General features: G+C 41.1%; 1 protein-coding gene across 1 annotated transcript; it reads right to left on the bottom strand.

Moving 5' to 3' along the window:
• Window positions 1-6,735: 6,735 nt before the first annotated feature.
• On the bottom strand, window positions 6,736-7,347 carry LOC149138861 (uncharacterized). Its single transcript, XM_089450516.1, has one exon. The coding sequence runs from the start codon at window positions 7,345-7,347 to the stop codon at window positions 6,736-6,738; it is 612 nt and encodes a 203-aa protein (XP_089306642.1).
• Between the last annotated feature and the right edge of the window lie 12,039 nt (window positions 7,348-19,386).

A 19,386-nucleotide genomic window follows, 5' to 3' on the forward strand; every position in this document is an offset into this window, starting at 1 on the left:
TGCCCACTTTTTGAGTTGCAGAAAGTGACCTTGGGAGAATTGACTTTTGAGGGGTCAAATCAACTCCAAATCCAGAAATTCCACTTGGGATGGAAAGTAGACACACAGAGCTTTCCAATTAGCCATCTTGCACTTGATTTGGACAACTAGAACCCACTCAAAAAGTGCTGCAAAGGGGCGCGACCACTCGAGCAGGGGGCGCGACCACTCGAGCTGAAATTGCCAGTTTTGACTTTTCAGCCTACAAAACTCAGTTTTTACCTTGGTTAATCATTTGTACTTGTAAATGATGGATGTATGGATAATTTTCATGGCACATTGATAGATTTAATCTCTCTTAACCCTTCTAGAAGCTTCCTTGATGTAAAAAGTGAATATTTGATGCATGGATGAGTTAGCTAAGTTTTAGAGGCAAGTTGTTTTGACTGCCTATTATCTAGTGCTAAGTTTAGAATTAGTTCAAACTGCTCCTAGGAAGCTGAGCTCGACCCCTAGAGGTGGGGAAAGGAGTTAGATGGTCTATATTATGCCTTCTCTTGCTCATTTTCATGGTTGGACTCTTGTGGGAGAAGTATTATTGTATATTGTACATCTATCACTGCAATTTAAGGAAAAGGAAGGCCAGGGTTTTGCAGACATCATTGTGGATTCTTGTGGATTGTTGTGTTGATGGTGTGTTCTCTACATGTTATTGTAAGTGTGTTTATGTGTTCCATCTCTTTCTTTGCTGCTAATTGAATAGATGAAGTGATAAAGTTTGAATTCATGCATGCCATGCTCAGCGTTTAATTTTGTTCAATATCTATGTTTTCCACTGTCTAAAGACGATTCAAAGTTGTTGTTTGCCCTCTTTAGCTCCTCCTCTATCATTCCTGATCATCCATCTCAGATTAAGGCATCAGCACTCACTCCTACCTTGCCCCAAAGATCTCCCTGCAAAAACTGAGCCCAATCCCCGCACCCTAAATTGCACTCCCTCCAATTGCCACCCAAAAACCCCAAAAATCTTTAAATCAACCTCCCTTATCAATTTACTAGCCTAAAATCTTTATTCCTAATTGGTCAGCTTATCATATTGAAAGATCTACCGAATCTGACCCGAGAGAGCCTTCTCATACCTCGTAGGGCTAGCTACGAGGTGAAATGGTTTGATGTAGCCTTGAGAGTTTGTCTATCTCAGCCTAGGTGAAATCTCAAGCGCTAACAGAAGTAATCTTGCATGCTTCACACCCATTCATTTTAGGTCATTTAGTCATTACTTCTTGGCAAAAAATTCATTGCTAGTAACCTCATTACTAATCTGATGTTTAAATATAGTCATTTTATTAATATAAACCCTATTGTATCATCTTTCGTTTTCACCCATATGCAATATTGATTCTCCTCAGCTTCCCTTTATTGCTCATCGAAGTAGCCCTTATCTATTGTTATTCAAGCATACCTTCCTTGTGATCAATCTTTGTGGTGCTTTCACTTCTAGTATTACTTTGTTTCTTTTCTCATCTAGATCAAAAAATACATTCATGGGCTTTCCATGTTCAATTTTAATCTCCTTGAATTGATATACCTTCTGAATATCTCCCACCTAAAATGTCTTATTTTCATCCTTCAATTCATAATCTTCTTCAATTTGTCTCATCCCTTATGTAAAATCATACATTCCTTAACAATAGTTCCCTCTTGATCATCCAAGACCCCCTGTAGGGAAATCCCAACAAGGTATAGAGAAATATCATGAAATTATTACGAACACGATGGAAACATCAATCACATTAAGAGCACCACATAATTCCTCAAGAATCTCAACTATCCTCTATGTTCCAACTGCATTAGCTTCTGTAGCTTTCTATTTCTGTTCATAAGGTCTAGTTTGATTCAATTGATGTTCCCCACATCTTCACTAGTTTTTTTTGTAAGACTCCAAAGCATAATTCTTATAACCAATATAAATGTCATTTTAGAGTTGACCTCAACAATGTCCTGAGGTAGAAGGAAAACTAAGCATCCAAGATTCCTTTCCATATTGATTATATAAGCTGCATACAAAAAGAACTTTGTAAATTTTCATCATTGATGAAGTAGGGAATATACTGTGCTACATATATAATCTACATACTCTACTACATATATTGTTATCAAATTGATGAACATGGAACATACATTGCTGCATATTTTGTCCATTCATGAATGAAGGAGACAGTTGTAAATGTCATCATCATTGGAATGCTTATTACACAAATTATCATAATAAATGGAAATCCACAAATGATGTCATTGTTCCAAGGAACCCAGTCTGTTTGCATTGAGAAATATAGGTGACATATACTATTTACCGTTGTATGTTGTCTTGACCATTAGTTCAAATTTGAGGGCTAGTTCATTGTGCATATAATTTCCACCAATAGGATCAAAGTTAAACCTGTCAAAATTAACAACCAAGAGCTTCCATCCTAGGAAGGGTATAACTCCAATTTCTAATCACAAAACATTCTGAGTTATATTTAACATTTCAAGTTGCTACAACTTTTTGGGTTATAGAGCAATGCATTTCATTTCCAAAACATTCAAAAGAAAACAGACCCTTGTACATGATGCAAAAGGTTGTGTTTGAAACCTCCTCAACTTCTACAATAATGTCATAAAATATCCTTTGTAGAGCATATACAAAACCTTGAATTAATGTCACTATTCGATGTTCTCCATCCTTTTTTCGAGTAGAATCATGCTTTGGCAAACTTGTTGCAGTGGCTCACACAAAAAAAATATTGAAGTTTTCTTTTTTTGTCATTCCAAGACTTAATAAAGATCATTGCTCCAACATTTATAGGAAAGGAAATGCTTTGCTCTGTGGCCATGTTACCCAGCATTAATACTAATAATTTAAATTCAAATCCAGAGTAACAACTCAATTGTGACTTACTATTTAGGTTTCAATTTGAAGAACATTTCAATTCCCTCAAAAACAATATGCTTCACTCTCATATATGATTAATCCAAACAACATGCGATTAGATAATTCATAAACGCATTGTCCTCATTGTCCTCATAAACCTCCTCATTGTCCAATGCCAAGCTCATTGGACCAATTGTGAGTAGGATACCTTCAACTAACCCCTTTTCCATCAATGACAACTTTCCAATGGACTTGACCTTTAAACTAGGTTTGAACTCAGTACTCAAACACCAAAACTCAACCCCCAGAAGAAACCTAAAACTTGGCCTCAAAGAGACTAAATTTAGGCCTTCAATAAGGTTAAAACTTGCCTTAAATAGGGATGAAACTCAACCTCTAGAACAACTTTGGAACTCGCCTTCTAACTAAGACCAAAAACCCTCCCAAAGAGTGCCAAAAACCCTTTCCATAGAAAACCTCTCCAACTCAGCTTCATTTCATTTGGTTCATGACGTATGAACCATTGAACTACTGCTTTGCTTGCCTAGACAGACCCAAATTGGCTTGAGAAAGTAGCTATAAATGCTCCTTCTCATGCATATTTATAATTCATTTCGGGTCTATATTGGGTTGACTTTTCCATTGGCTGGGCTAATTTGTGCAACTGGTATAACGTATAATGAATATTCAAAAAATCATTTCTCGTCAACTATGAGGAGTTAGGGGGAGTTCCATATACCATTGGAAACGCCTTAGAATAAGCTTTCCAACCATATATATTATGTTCCCATTTAAGCTAGGCAATTGGAGAAAAAATGCATTCAAATATAGGGTATCTAAATGGAGCATCACAAATCCAAAAACAATATTTCCAGACACCATGCCACATATCATTGGAAAGGTCTCAAAATATGTTATTTAACTATGTAACTTTATCTTTCATGGACAACCTTTGACATTAATAACAACCATAACTTCATTAATTACAAATGATAAAAACTTCTTAGTTTCTTTATATTTCTAGCACCAAAATTTCAATTAATGATTGTAGATTGAGGTACCTTAAATGTTCAAGGAAGTACCCTAATACCAACCTTATTATAGAGGCTATTTTTTTAATAGTCTCATGATGGTAATCCAAAAGGGTGGTCGTGATGTCGTATTAGGGGTCCAATGGTTATAGTTATTATGAACAATTATTAAATTTTCATGAGAATTTCCTTAGAAGGAAAATAAATTAAACTTAGTGGTATCCAACGGAACCCATCTAAAGTGATAAGCTCTAAGAACATGACAAAATTACTCAAATAGGACACCATGGTGTAATTGAACAATTGTTATCACTAGATGTTTAAACATATATACCATTTTCTTTAGTGGACCTCCAAAAAGTTATCAACAATCATTCCAAGGTATTTAAGGAGATGCCTAAGGGTCTTGCACATGCTCAAGATCATTCCCATGTTATTCATTTACTACCAGGAAGAGTATCACCTAGCTTTAGGTCTTACAGGAACCCATATGCACAAATTAGTGAGATTAAGCATATGATTCAATAAATATTAGAGGCTTACGTCAATCAACCTAGACAAAGTGCTTTCTCTTCACAAATAGTGATAAAACCTTAAGAAAAAGGATGGTTCATCGTGTATGTGTCCAAATTATAGACAAATCACAAAATCTTCATTAAATATAAGTTCCCTATTTCCATCATTGATGAATTGCAAGGAGTGATTTTATTTACTATTTTGGATCTCCATTCTAGATATCATCAAGTTATAACATAGAAGGAATACATCCCTAAAACAAAATTTATAACACATGAAGATCATTATGAGTTTTTTCTGATGCCATTTGACCCGACTAATGCACCTTCAACATTTCAAAGCTTCATGAATTAGATTTTCAAACCCTTATTAAACTTGTGTTATTATTTTGATGATAAAACTAATCTTGATCCAGGTGGATATTGGTGGCCACCCACCTATTCCACTTGGACCCCAACCATTATTTCTTTCAGTTTCCTTAATTGTAGCACAACTTACTATTTTTGGCAGTTTTTCGGGTCCTGAACTTCCAGAACTATTTTGAGGCCCTAAACGACGTTTTTTGGAAAACGGGAAAACTGACACGCTATGCTAACGGTTTGCAGTAAAAAATTATAGTCCTAAGATATATATTTCTAACAAGGCATCGTATGCGTCAAACAAAGATCGTATTTCAAAGTTATAACCTTGGGAAGTTGATGTACCAATTTACTCCAGTGGGGCCCACATACTTTTGGCGCTTCATCTCCAAGGGTTAGGTTTTTGGATATTTATGTATTTCCATTGTTTCTCAATAATAAATAGGCATTCAAGCCTCATTGTAACATAGTTCAGAAGGCATGTAGCTGCCACATCTCTTCTCAGAGATAATCTACCATTGCGTGAGCTAGTTTGTTTCCATTTTTCATGTAAACAATTTTCAGTACTTTGTTATTAATGAATTGAAGTTTTGTTTTTGTTGCATCTCTATGTTTCTATTTATATTTGTATTCCATTTTGTTCCTTCATAACTCTGGATCAAATCTACAATGAATATTAGGGAGAGCATGTACAACATGTTGACATGGTCATAAAACTATTGGAAATAAACAATTATATGCAAATCCTTTGAAGTGTGCATTTGGGGTTTAAGAAGTGGAATATTTGGGTCATATTATATGTCATGAAGGTGTCAAATTAGTGGACCCTAACAAAATTAAATCTATTATGGATTGTACAATTTCCAAAACCTTGAAGAATCTTACATAATTCTTAAGATTGATTGGTTATTACCATAAGTTTGTGTAGAATTATAATCCAATAGTAGCACTTCTAATGATGATACGAAAAAAAGAGGCATTGTCTTGGACTTGAGAAGCAACCAAAACTTTTGAGAAACTCAAATAGGTAATGTGTATGAACCCTATCTTGGAAATGAATGACTTCACAATAACCTTTATTGTGGAGTGTGATGCCTTAGGACACGACATTGGGGCGGTTTTAGTGCAAGAAGGAAGTCCCTTTACCTTTTAAAGAAACTGGATTAAATAAACGAAGTTACTCAAACCCATTTATGAAAAGGAAATGTTGGTCATATTACATGTAGGTCATAAATGGTTCCCTTATGTAATAGGAAGGCATTTCAAGGTAAAAATAATTCACGATAGTTTGAAGTACTTATTAGAACAATGATTATCTTTAAAAAAGACACAAAAATGGGTTACAAATATGTTAGGTTATGAATTTGAAATTATATATAATGAAGGAAAACAAAATATGGTGTTTGATTCACTTTCAAGGAAAGAAGAAGACATAACTGTTTTACTAAGTTCTATTTCCATTCCACAATATAATTGGGTGGAAGACAAGGATAAATGGAATCAAGATTAGAAGGCATCCAAGATCATTCAACAACTATAATAAGACCCAAGTGCATTAAATGAATTTATGTGGAGGAATACTTTATTGTGGTATTAAGATCACCTATATTTATGTAAGAATTACCAACTCAAATAGAATGTCCTTTTGGAATTACCCACTTTTCTTATAGATCAATAATTTAGGGTTCTTGAAATCTTTTTTTTTTTGACAGAAACGAGTAGGTTGTTGTATTAGTTCTTGGCTGGAAAGCCATAATTTGGTTTACATAGAGATGCACAGTGATCAGGTTTCTCTTCTATCCAAATCCATTTGATTTCCCCTCCACTGAGCTTTCATTTTTAACTAGCTGCAGTTCTTACAACTTTATCTATCTTTCCTAGACTGCTAATACAGACAAACTGCTTCATTAAAAGACAATAAAACATTTTAAACAGACTAATTTAAGGTATGGGGTCCCAGCTTTCCTCTCCATCTCTTAGGAGCGTTCCAGGAGGGAGAAACAACTTTGTTGGCTTCTGCATCGGCTTCTTTATTGTTTTCTCTCTTAACATGCAGGAACTCCAGATTCTGGAAAGTGTTAATCAGAACTCTAATTCTGCTGAGGAGTCTTGCTAGTCTTACATATGATGGAGTGGTTTTATCCACCATGAGCTTAATTATGGACTGGGAGTCTCCAAAGATGATTGCATCTTTGATGCCCAGATAGGTGAGCATCTTGAGTCCCTGAAGGAGAGCCAAGGCTTCAGCTTGAATGCTGGAGTTGAAGCCCACTCCCCAGGCATATCTAGATTTGATTCTGCCATCTGCATTTTTAATGACCCCACCAGCTCCAGAATTGTCGGGATTTCCCTTTGCGGCTCCGTCAAAGAACAGAGTTTTTCTTGCCTTTATTTTGCATAATTCATCTAGATCTTCAGTATTGAGGCGGATTTGCCATTGCTTTAGGGGAGAGAGGGGCCTGATTTTGTCAATGAATTGAAGGCCCAGAGAATTTCCCCAAGCTGCGTCTTGATCACTGAGGCCTTCTCTGTCCAACTGATCTCCCATACAGTCCTTCAGATGACTTTTGATTTTGATCCAGATCCTTGCAGGGTCACTCTTTTTGTCATTAAATATCCTGTTGTTTCGTTCCAACCAAATGTGCCAATAGATGATTTTTGGCAGAGCGATCCAGGCAGTTTTAATCTGCTGGTTTTGAGTGCCACCAGGATACCTGTATAACCAGTTAGCAAACAGATCTGAGCAGTGGTTGGGCGTGATGAATTCAGCGTTCAGTGGACTTAACGCCTCTTCCTAGAGAACAGATGCGAAATTGCATGACAGCATCAGATGGGCGGTTGATTCCTCAAAGTTTCCACATAGAGAGCAGCGCAAGGGGCCATTGAATCCTCTTTTGCGCAATCTGTCTTCCATCAGGATCCGATGGTGACCAAGAAGCCAACAGAAAACATCAATCTTGGGGATCGTAGGATGAGACCAAATCCCCTGCCAGGGTCTCGGGTCAGGTGGCGCGTATGGTTTCTGAATGAGCTGCTTATATCCCTGTGAGACAGTATACTTGCCTGGGATCGATCCCCAACCTCGTGTATCTGCCTTGCTAATATTTAGAGGAGCTTTGCCTTTTAGTTGATTAAGGAGATTGGAGTAGTCTTTAGTCAGGTGCGAAGGCACCTCAATGTTTCTCCAGCGCTGCCAATTGTTATTTTCCCACTATGATAAATCCCACAGTGTTTTGACTCCAGCGCTGTCCATCCAGTCTTTTAGCAGGGATAGAGAGCAGTCATCCACAATGGGGTCGCTACCCATAATGCAGTCTTCCCATATTTTAATACGTTTCCCGTTCCTAGGGATCCAATGCAAGTGTTGTTTGATTAAAGCAGAGGCTCTGTCACACAGTTTATGGATCATAGTTCCAGAGGTGGTGATAGGATTGTCAAGACAGCGGGTTCTCTACCCATGGAAGTACTTTTTCCACAACACAAGTTGAGCCCAGCCCGGCTTTGACGCGATTATCCTCCATAGCAGCTTTGCACCCAAGGCAATATTTTGATTGTTAATGTTCTTGAAATGCAAACCCCCTTCCATTCTGGGCAGGGAGATTGTATCCCAGTTTATTAAGGGTATTCTCTTCTCATTGGCTTTCCCTCCTTTCTAGAAAAAATTACTGATATACTCCTCAATTTTCATTGTGATGCCAAGAGGAGCCATCATCACTGCAGCCTGATAGATAGGAAGACTATTTAGTACAACTTTTATTAGCACTGTTTTACCTGCTAGGTTGAGCCAGTTGTATCCCCAGGAACAGATTTTTGACTTGATTTTATCCAGCAAAGGCAACCAGTCTTTACTGAGGGCTCTTTTTTGGAAGATAGGGAGTCCCAGGTACTTGAAGGATGACCAGGCAGAGGAGGCTGCAAAACCAAAACAGTTAGAAATGGCTTGAATCGTTCTGGCCTTTATATTCCAGCAGTAGATGTGGCATTTGCCTTTGTTGAGATTACTTCCTGAGTCCTCACAAAAGTCATCCAACACTTCCTTGAAATTTTTTGCTGAAGGAAGGGAGGCAGCGCCCAGGAGAAGAGTATCATCTGTGAACAGGGAGTGATTTATACTTTTGACGCCTCTTGCAATGTTTATTCCCATTATTTCTTGATCATCCTGCTTTTTGTTCAAGAGGAAACTAAGGACAGAGGCTTGGATCACGAAGAGCAAGGGTGATAAAGGGCACCCTTGCCTCAGCCCTCTGGGGGCCTTGAAAAAGTCTGTGGCCCTTCCATTCACCAAAGGGGCGATCCAAGGTTCAATGATACAAGTCTTGATCCAGTTGATGAACCTAGGACTAAACCCAAATTTGTGCATGACATCCAATAGAAACCTGTGCCTTACTCTATCAAATGCACTTTCAAGGTCTAATTTGACCACCATGCCTTTCTCTTTTCGGGTCAAGCTTGAGTGTATCGCCTCCTGGACCAGGATAAAGTTGTCCACAATCTGTCTTCCCTGGATGAAGCCTCCCTGGTTCTCTGGAATGATGGACGGAAGGATAGCTTTCAACCTATTAGCGATCACTTTTGTTATCAGCTTGTAACCTATGTTACAAAGGGAGATAGGGCGAAATCTGGAGAAAGTGTTGGCTCCTTTTTCCTTAGGGATAAGGGCTAAGAAAGTCGAGTTGGTACCTCCTCCTATTTTCTAGAAAGCTTGAGATTTTTGAACCATTCTGTCTAAATATTTTTCCACTATCTGCCAGCAAGTTTGCAAGAATCTGGCGGTGAAACCATCTGGGCCCGGAGCCTTGTCGGGCTCCATGGCGAAGAGGGCGGCTTTAATTTCCTCATTAGTGACATCTGCTTCCAATAATTGATTTTTTCTGTCCGAAATCAGAACTGGAACCTCATCCACTAAGGATGACATCTGTCCCTGGTCCTCTTTTTCACTATACAGGCTTTTGAAATGACAGAAGGCGGCATTTTTTATGCTTTGGATATCTCTATGGGTGTTATTCCCTTCCTTAATTTCAGAGATGGAGTTAAAGTTTTTCCGAGCCTGGGATTGCTTGTGAAAGAAAGCAGAATTCCTATCTCCTGCCTTGAGCCAGAGTCTACAAGATTTGACCCTCCAATACTCTTCCTCGGCCAAGCTTGCTTTTAGGAGCTTTTGCTGAAGCTCAGCTTCCTTATCCAAGACTTCCTTTGTGATCACTTCATTTTCCACCTTCAACTGATGGATCTCTAAGCATTTTTGGATCTTTTTCCTTTCCATTGCTGGATTGGGTAGGAGTTTAGCCCATGTTTTCAAAGCAGCCTTCACTCTCCTGAGCTTTTCTTCCCAAACGTAGAAGGCTGATCCGTTGACAGCCTGCTTCCATGTATTTTTTACTAACTACATGAAGGTCTGCTCCTTGACCCACAGGGGGCTAAATTTAAAAGGAATGGGGCCTTGGTCCATATGGGCCACGAGATCTAGCTTGATGGGTCTGTGATCAGACACACTGCATGGAAGAATGTGCATTCTAGATTCTAAACCAAGAAGAAGAAAAGAACTTTGAACAAAAAATCTGTCTAACCTTGCAGCAATGTGACCCGGGCCGAGTCTTCTGTTGGACCAGGTATATTTGCCTGATGAGGGTTTGATGTCAATCATGTCCCAATCCTGAAGCAAGTCCTCCACCCATTCACGCGCCGGATCCCTTACTATGCTTCCTCCGCATTTTTCGGCCAAGGATAAGGTGAGGTTTAGATCTCCGGCAATGATGATGTTTTCCAGAATTTCAGAATCTGCCAATCCTCTAATGGATTCCCAGCAGACCTTTTTCTCTCCAGCGTTGACTGGAGAATACACGTTAATAAGGCAAAGGGTCTCATCTGAGCCCACATGCTTCAGCTTTGTGAACAGCCAGTGAGAGTTGGCGATTTCTTAAACCTTCATGAATTTGTTTGTGTTCCATAGAGTTCCCAGGCCTCCTGAGGCACCCCGGGCTGAGACTGCTTGCCATTCACTTCTTTTCCATAGGTTTTTGCCTATGTGGAGGAAGGCCTTATCCTCCATTTTAGTCTCTTGGATGAGGAGTATGTCAGGAGAATCGGATCTTATCAGACTTTTAATGGCTTCTTCTTTTATTTTGCTCCCCATACCCCTGCAGTTCCAGGAGACGATCTTCATTATTTGATTTTGGAGTGGGAAGCTCCTTTGAAGCTCTGGATCTAGTTTCTAGTCATCTTCGGAGTCTTAGCCAGGAGTTTCTCAAGGGTGGGCTGACTTGTTTGCACTTTGTCTTTGTATGTCTCATGCTCTCTCTTTTCTCGGGCAGATTTTCGGCCTCTCATTGACCGTCTGGGCGAAGCCTGTGCACTTGCTATTTCTCCTTCCTCTTCTGAATCCTCCGAGCTTTGCCCATCCTCAGTCTCTTCTGAGGGTATCTCTTCCGTTATGACTGTATTTTTATCAGCTTGCTTTGACTTCAGCTGGGGCTCGTTGTGAGATGGTCCTTCATTTTGTGTCTTTGTTCCTTGGGAGCTTTCTGTTGCTGAACTTAACTGAATAAATTTGTTTCCTTGATCCTCCATGTGAGGAGTTTGAAGCCCTGAGCCGGCCTGTGGGGATTTAGTATTGTTATTGCCGGATCTTGGGGCTTTTTTTTTGTCTCTTTTAACCTGAGTCCATCCTTCCTCCTTACCCTTCTCTGCATCACTGTTCTTCGAACAGTCTCTAGCAAAGTGGTCGTAGACGTGGCATTTCCTGCACTTAAACGGGAGCTGCTCATAGTCTAGTTTTTGGACATGCGACCAGCTGCCCACTTTAATCTTTATCGCCTCCGGCAAACCTATCTCCAGAACAACTTCAACACAGATTCTAACGTAGTCAAATTGATCTTTGTTGTTGGCGCGGTCAATGAATTTACCTAGGGTATTTCCGATGTGCATGAGGGATTCCCAGTTCCAGCAATGCATTGGCAGATTAGGCAAACGAACCCACACGGGGACGGCTGAGGGAACGTCCACTGTTGGGTCGAAATCAAGCGTCCATTTGTTCAGATACAACCCTTGAGGGCCCATGAAGTAAGGGCCATTGCGGAATATCAGCTCCTTGTCTTCTTTTTCAGCGAATTCAAACAGGAAGAAACCCTTCCCCAGGAAATACGAGGTAACTCTGCTCTTGATGAGTGGCGCCCAGTTCCTTGCGACCCAACTCTCTGTGGATTTGGGGGAGGGCCAGAGCCCAGTGAACTGTCCAACTAATGCACGCTCAGCAAGAGAGAGGGCAACCTGGATCGGCTTCTCAGGAGGAAGCGAGATCTCAGGGATGTCATCCAAGCGTTTGACAAATTTTGCTGCCTCAGTCGTTTTCTTTTTGGGAAGAGATCTCAGCAGGCTGACAAAAGCCTCGGCTTCAGAGGGGGCCGCAGGAGGCTCCATTGGATCAAAATTTTGCTCGATCCAGCCGAGCTCAACCTTGAGCAGCGGGCATAGCCCCCAGAGCAGCTCAGATCGGACAAGGATGGATCCGGATCACCAAAGGGAGGAAGGGGACTGCGCGCAGAGGGCCGAGGCGGCAGATCAGCAGTCGCCAACCCTAGAACGCAGCGCAATAATCATTTCATGAAAGTGTCAGGGTTCTTGAAATCTTACCACAAGATAAAGAAGAATTTTTTTAGAAAGGTGCAAAAATTAATGTTTGAATTTTATGGTTAAATGTGTTGTCTACCAAGAAAATAAGGTAGAAACAATCAAGACATCAAGTTTCCTACAACCATTAGCTATACCAAGTCAATAATGAGAATAGGTTTTAGTGGACTTCATTACATGTCTATCAAGTATGAAGGAAAGAATATCATCTTGTAGTAGTGGATTGACTCACAAAGTATGCTCATTTTTTCTCTTTTTCTTGGATTTTTAAAGCAAGTACAATAGACACGACATTTATTGAAATATTTTAGAAGCCACACAAAGTCCCCAAGATTATTATAAGTGATAGAGATCTAGTTTTCATTGGAATTTTTTGGACAAAAATAATTTCTTGTTCGAGTACTCAATTGGCTCACAACTAATCCTCTTATCATCCTCAATCCAATGGAGAAATTGAGAATGTGAATAAATGTATGGAAGGGTATCCCTATTGCTTTGGATCTCATAAACAAACATAATGGATTAAGTAGTTGTACTTGGTAGATTAGTGGTACAACATGTCCTTCCATACTTCATAAAAAATATCCCCATTTATGGAACTTGATGGATATCATACTCCATCCATCACATCACCCTTCAAAGGAAAATAAGGACCACATAGAGTACTAACAAGAGGTTCTCAAAGAGACCTAGGGTTTGGAGCTACAACTTGCAGGTTCAGCAACAGTTCTGGAAGCACATAGAGACAGATTAGTAGATTTACTTCTCAGAGGTCGAGGACTGACCCGACAAATGGTAAACGGGGGGTCCACTGGGACCCCATCCTTTAAGCAAGCGGTAATGCAGAAGCAGAAAACGCAGGAAGGATTTAAAATCAATGGTTATGGAGAACGTAAGGATAACAGCGGAAGCAGCAGAGAAAGGACACAGCAGCTGCAGAAAGAGACAAGAAAAAACCCAAAGATGACAGGTAAAGCAAACAATGGACAGGAGAATAACGACAAAAGATTAGATACAGGACAAAGAGACACAGTACCAATAATAACCAAAACAGAAGGTGAAGAAGAACATGGAGCAGAGCAGCACCCTTAAGAGGAAGAGGAGCAAGCAAAGGCTACAAACCCCAGCTCCAACAAGGCAACCCAAGGAGCATGCAAACCGAAAAAAAATGAAACCCTTCGAGTGGTCTTCTCAGATCCGGACATTCAAGCTTATAGAGACCACATGATGGAACATGCAATAATATGCAAGTTCATGGGACTGTGGCCAACAGAACGAGCACTCTGCCAATGGATCAAGCAACACTGGAAGCCAAAAGGTGACGTTAAACTACACCTTGGGGCAAACGGTTTCTTTATTGTTGTCTTTACAAACTTAGAAGACAAGGATAGAGTCTTCGATGGAGGACCTTACTTCTTTGCCTCAGCTGGACTCTACATGAGACCCTGGAAGGCAAACTTTGTTCCTGAAAAAGAGACATTCACACAGGTTCCTGTGTGGATCCGCCTATTCTCCCTTCCTATAGACTACTGGGGACTAGCGACGCTCAAGCAAATAGGAGACCGTCTCGGAACCTTCATCAAAGCTTCAGAAGCAACGATGCAACGAAGATACACTTCCTGCGCAAGAATTTGCGTGGAGATGGACGTTTCAGGAGCCCTGCATGAAGGACTGTGGCTGGAATTCAGAGATGAGGATTACTATCAAGCCATCGATTACGAACAAATCCCCTTCCGTTGCAGAAGGTGTCATGAGCACGGACACCTTGTCCGAGAATGCCCTCTAAACAGAACAGGGGAAGAGCACAAACAAGAGCAAGCAGCAAAGAGTAAAGAGGCCTTCACAAAGCCAAAAACAAGACAGAGAGCTAACAGGAAAAGAATAAACAGAGCAGAGGCAGGCCCTGGTATCATCAACAACACCTTCAGCATTCTGGAAACCGATACAGATTCAGAAGGCACAAATAGGGAAACAAAACCTATTGAAGAACCAAAAGACAAGCTAGAACACACAACAAAGGACGGGGAGGGAAATGTAATCAGAACAGAAGTTCAAATGCAAGCATTCGAAGACGAACGCGATGAAGACACTGATATGCTAACTAGCGACGGGGGTAGTGAGGAAATGGAACTCAATGCAGTTCTAGAAAAGGAAGGGATGAACCTCCCAGATATGGAAAAAAATTGGAGAACTCAAGGGCTAGAAAATATTCCGGAAGAAGAAATAAGGAAGATCAGTGATCTCTTCATTGCAAGACAAAAAGCGGAACTAGATAGGCAAAACAGGAGATTAGGAATTGCAAAAGGCACAGGGAATCAGTCAAAGAGCATCTCTCTTAACCCAACAGCCCGGAAGCAAAGAAAAAGAAGAGGCAGAAGAACAAGTGGGGAGGTGTTGCATGATTTGGGGATATTAATGATAAACTCAAGTAAAATGAAGGCTCTATACACCTTCCCATCCTACCAATAAGTATCTAGTTATAGATGAAAATCATTTCATGGAATGTAAGAGGGCTCAATAGCCAAGACAAACAAAGACTGCTCAAGAGAAAGTTCCAACAAGAAAAGCCAGATATTATGTTCATACAGGAAACCAAATGTGCCATTAACCAAATGGAGAACATCAGCAAAAGGCTAGGCAAACCTATAAAATATATAGATGTAGCCAGTCAAGGATGGGAAGGCGGCATAGCTACACTTTGGGATACCCGAGTAATAGACATCATCTCAATGGAAGCTACACGATTGTTTATTGCCATAGAAGTTCAAATGACAGGTAACTCTGAAACTTACCTATGCATAAATGTTTATGGACCGCAAAGATTAGAAGACAAATTTTCTTTTCTTAATTCTCTCATGAATTTAAAGCTAAGATACCCAACCTCTAAGATCATCATGGGGGGGGACTTTAACATGATAACTTCTCTACTGGAGAAGAAAGGAGGACTCAGGAGGCTTAACAAAGATTCAGAACTCTTTGTTGATTTCATAGAAGCTGCCAAACTAGTAGACATCCTTCCCAAAAATGGTTCCTACACTTGGAACAACAGGAGAGGAGGAGACAATAGGATAGCCTCCCGTCTGGATAGATTTCTGATCTCAGAAAGTATCTTACTCGAAGGAATAACAGTGGACTCTGACATTCTTCCCAGTGGAGGATCAGATCACTGGCCAATAGCTTTGGAAGCGGCCTTCCTAGGGACCCCTAGAAATAAGCCCTTCAGATTTGAAAAGTTCTGGTTAACTCACCCCGACTTTGCAAACTTGCTGAAAGAATGGTGGTGTGAACCATTGGATTTAAGAGGAACCAAAATGTTCAAGCTCCAAAGCAAACTAAAACACATCAAAAACAAAATAAAAGATTGGAATGCAGCCGAGTTTGGAAACATCTTCCAGGAAAAGAACATCATAGAGGGTAAGTTAAATCTAATTCATAAAGAATGGGCTTCAGGGAACTACAGTGAAGACTCAAAAGAACAGGAGAAGGTATTGATGCAGCAATGGCAACTCCGTTGCCAACAGGAAGAGACACTGTGGAAACAAAAATCAAGGATCCAATGGCTAAAGGAGGGAGAACAAAATACAAAGTTTTTTCATAGATCGACGCTGGACTACAGGGGGGCAAACAAAATCCTTAGGCTCAACAATGAAGCAGGGGAAACTCTTCAAAATCACAAGGAAATATCAACCCTGCTCACCAGGCACTTCAAGCATATAGCTCAGGAAACGCAGGAAGAAAGATCAGAGGCCATAGAGGAACTAACCCAAGCTATACCCCACATCATAACCTCTGAGCAAAACTCTGCTCTGCTAAGAAAGGTCTCGATGGAGGAGGTGGAAGACGCTGTCAAGAGTATGCCAAATGATAAGGCACCGGGGCCTGATGGTTTTACAATAAACTTCTACAAAGCTTGCTGGCCAACTATTAAAACAGAGGTATGGGAAGTTGTCGAAGACTCCAGACGCTCCGGTTCCATTCTCAAATCCCTGAACTCCACTTTCCTTGCACTAATTCCTAAGGAAGAAGAAGCCAACTCCCCGGACAAGTTTCGACCCATAGCTCTCTGCAATGTGATATATAAAATCATATCCAAAGTTATAGCCAACAGACTTAAGCCTATTCTTCCTGACTTAATCTCAGAAGAGCAGTTAGGCTACGTGGAGGGCAGGCAAATCTTAGACAACATCCTAGCACAGGAGATGGTTCATACCCTGCAAACAAGGAAACTTCCAGGCATGCTGATGCAGCTAGATCTCTCCAAAGCCTTCGACAAAATCAACTAGAATTATCTGGAGGCCACTCTGAATGCTTTTGGCTTTGATAAGCAATGGACCAAATGGATCCTTGCTCTGATTAAATCTACCAATTTTTCCATTCTGGTTAATGGCTCCCTCTTTGCACCTTTCTCCCCCTCCCGAGGCATTAGGCAAGGAGACCCTCTCTCCCCTTTCCTTTTTGTGATCCTTATGGAAGAGCTCAGCAGGCTCATTCACAAAGCAAGAGAGGAAAGGAAAATCAAAGGCTTACACCCTTTCCCCTCCATTCCTGCAACTACGAACCAGCAGTTTGTCAATGACACAATTCTGCATGGCACTCCCACTGTGAAAGAAGCTATGGCCTTCAAAAACATTCTAAACCTCTTTAGCAAAGCTTCAGGCATGGAGATTAATCATGTTAAATCGACTATCTTCTTCTTTAATACTCATCCTGCCATCCAGAACCATCTTTCCAGCATTCTTGGCTTTTGAAAAGGCACTCTACCATCTAAGTATCTGGGAACCCCTCTCACAACTAAGCCTTGGCAAAAAATTCACTGGGAAAAAATCTTAGCGAAACTCAAGAAAAAATGCAAGCATTGGACTCACAGGGCTCTAAACTTTGCTGGACGACTAGTCCTCACTAAGGCAATACTGCAGGCCATTCTGCAGTATTTGCTATCCATCATGCCAGCTCCTAGCGGAATCCTTCGGAAAATTAGAGCTATACAAATATCTTTTCTGTGGGTTAGCAATGCTGAGAAAAAGAAATGGGCACTAGTGGCCTGGAACAAATTATGCACCTCGAAGGCAGCAGGTGGTTTAAATTTAATTGATCCCCACACCATCAATATGACATGCGGAGCCAAGTTGTGGTGGCGCTGGCTGAAGGAAACCAATCTACCTTGGGCCAGACACTGGAAGGAGAAATACACTCCTAACTACAACGAACAGGACCTAATCAGGATACAGGAAACACCGGAGGGTTCTCCAATATGGAACTTAGCTAGAAGAAACTGCAACTTAGTACAGGACCACAGCTTCTGGGAGATCCGCAATGGGGAAACGGCCCTCTTTTGGGAAGATGCCTGGCAGCAGCTCCCAAAGCTGGAAAAACCAGAGCTCGAAGAGTTTAAAAGAGAATGCCAGAACAGGGGAAAATTTACCGTCCACCACTACTGGAATCCTAACAGCTGCAACCAGGAATGGAGAGAATGGGCACTCCAGGACACTGAGAACCCAATTGAGGGAAACAATAACACAGAGGACCTTCTAAACTACATAAACAATCGAAAAATCAGAAAGACCACAGAGAGCGACATTCTGAGATGGGGTATGAAAGGGAGTGGTAACTTCACTCTCAAAGAGGCCAGAGAACAGCTAGAACACTCGGAGTAGGTGGAGGTGTTACAATGGAGCAACAAGGTTTGGGATCCCATGTTCTGGCCTAAAATAAAAACTTTTCTCTGGCTCCTAATGAGGCGAAAAACACTCACCTGGGAGAACCTGCGCAAAAAAGGTTTCGAAGGCCCCTCCATATGCCCTATGTGCAATCAAGCAGAAGAAACCATGAACCATCTTTTCAACACCTGTGAATGGGCTGATCACCTATGGCAAGGGATGGAAACTATATTGCAACAAACAAACAGAGACAGGGAATCCATTCAAAATACCATCATGAATTGGCCAAGCAAGTACTCTAACAACGTAAGAATCAACAACATATGGAAAATCCTGCCCGGCTTCATCACTTGGACCATTTGGAAAGAAAGAAATAGAAGAATCTTTCAAAGTGAGCACAGAAATATAGAGTACCTGCAAAGCACCTTAACCCAAAACATTCGTCAATTAATCTTGGTAAAATGCAAAGCAGATCCTGACAACCAACCTTCGGCCGAGGACCAGCGAATTCTGAACGCCTTCAACCTGCTCAACGAACAAAACCTGGGATCCACTGTGCAGCAGCAAAACTTAAACACTGAGCCAAAGGGCTGGAAACGTCCGCCAGAAGGGTTTCTAAAGCTAAACTTTGACGGTGCCTCGAGAGGCAATCCTGGCCCAGCAGGCATTGGAGGAATCATCCGGAATCATGAAGGAGAAATACTTCACATTTACAGTAAAGCTCTAGGGGAAGGCACAAATAATGAAATGGAATTTGCAGCTATGGAAAAAGGGCTAAGGATTCTCTGAATGAACCAAACAAGCAACGCAGTGATTGAGGGAGATTCAGAGGTAGCCATAACTGTGGCCCGGAAAATCTACGGGGGAACGCCAGCCAGCAGAGTCACAAAACACTGGCGACTGTCCAAGGTCACAGACAACATTGCCAAACTGTTAGGAGAAATGAAAGGCCTCATCTTTCAGGCGGTAAGGCGAAATGCCAATTCGGTTGCTGACCACCTGGCAAATCATGGGATTGAACACCCCAACGCAATGTGGGACAGCTGTTGGCAGCAGGTTGACAACCAGCAATTAAGGGGAAAATGCATCCAACTCTCACGGTTAGATATGGTGACGGCAGAGGAGTCCGACCGGAGGGTCGAATAGCTCAATGCCATAATTGCTTGGACAGGCTGACTAGACACGCTCCATTAATTTCCAGCAGGCAGCGAAGGACAAACAGGATGAGGGCAACCATGACAGAAGCAGGTGACAAAGATTTGTGCAGGTTCATAATCTGTGGTGATATGAGCCGCCGAAACATA

Source organism: Pinus tabuliformis, chromosome X, assembly GCF_031772625.1.
Source record: "Pinus tabuliformis cultivar Carrire ecotype Pingquan chromosome X, CPIR1, whole genome shotgun sequence".
NCBI classification, from domain to species: Eukaryota; Viridiplantae; Streptophyta; class Pinopsida; order Pinales; family Pinaceae; genus Pinus; species Pinus tabuliformis.

Coding starts and splice junctions, on each gene's coding strand:
- LOC149138861 (XM_089450516.1), bottom strand. CDS start 7,347: ATGGGAGATCAGTTGGACAGAGAAGGCCTCAGTGATCAAGACGCAGCT.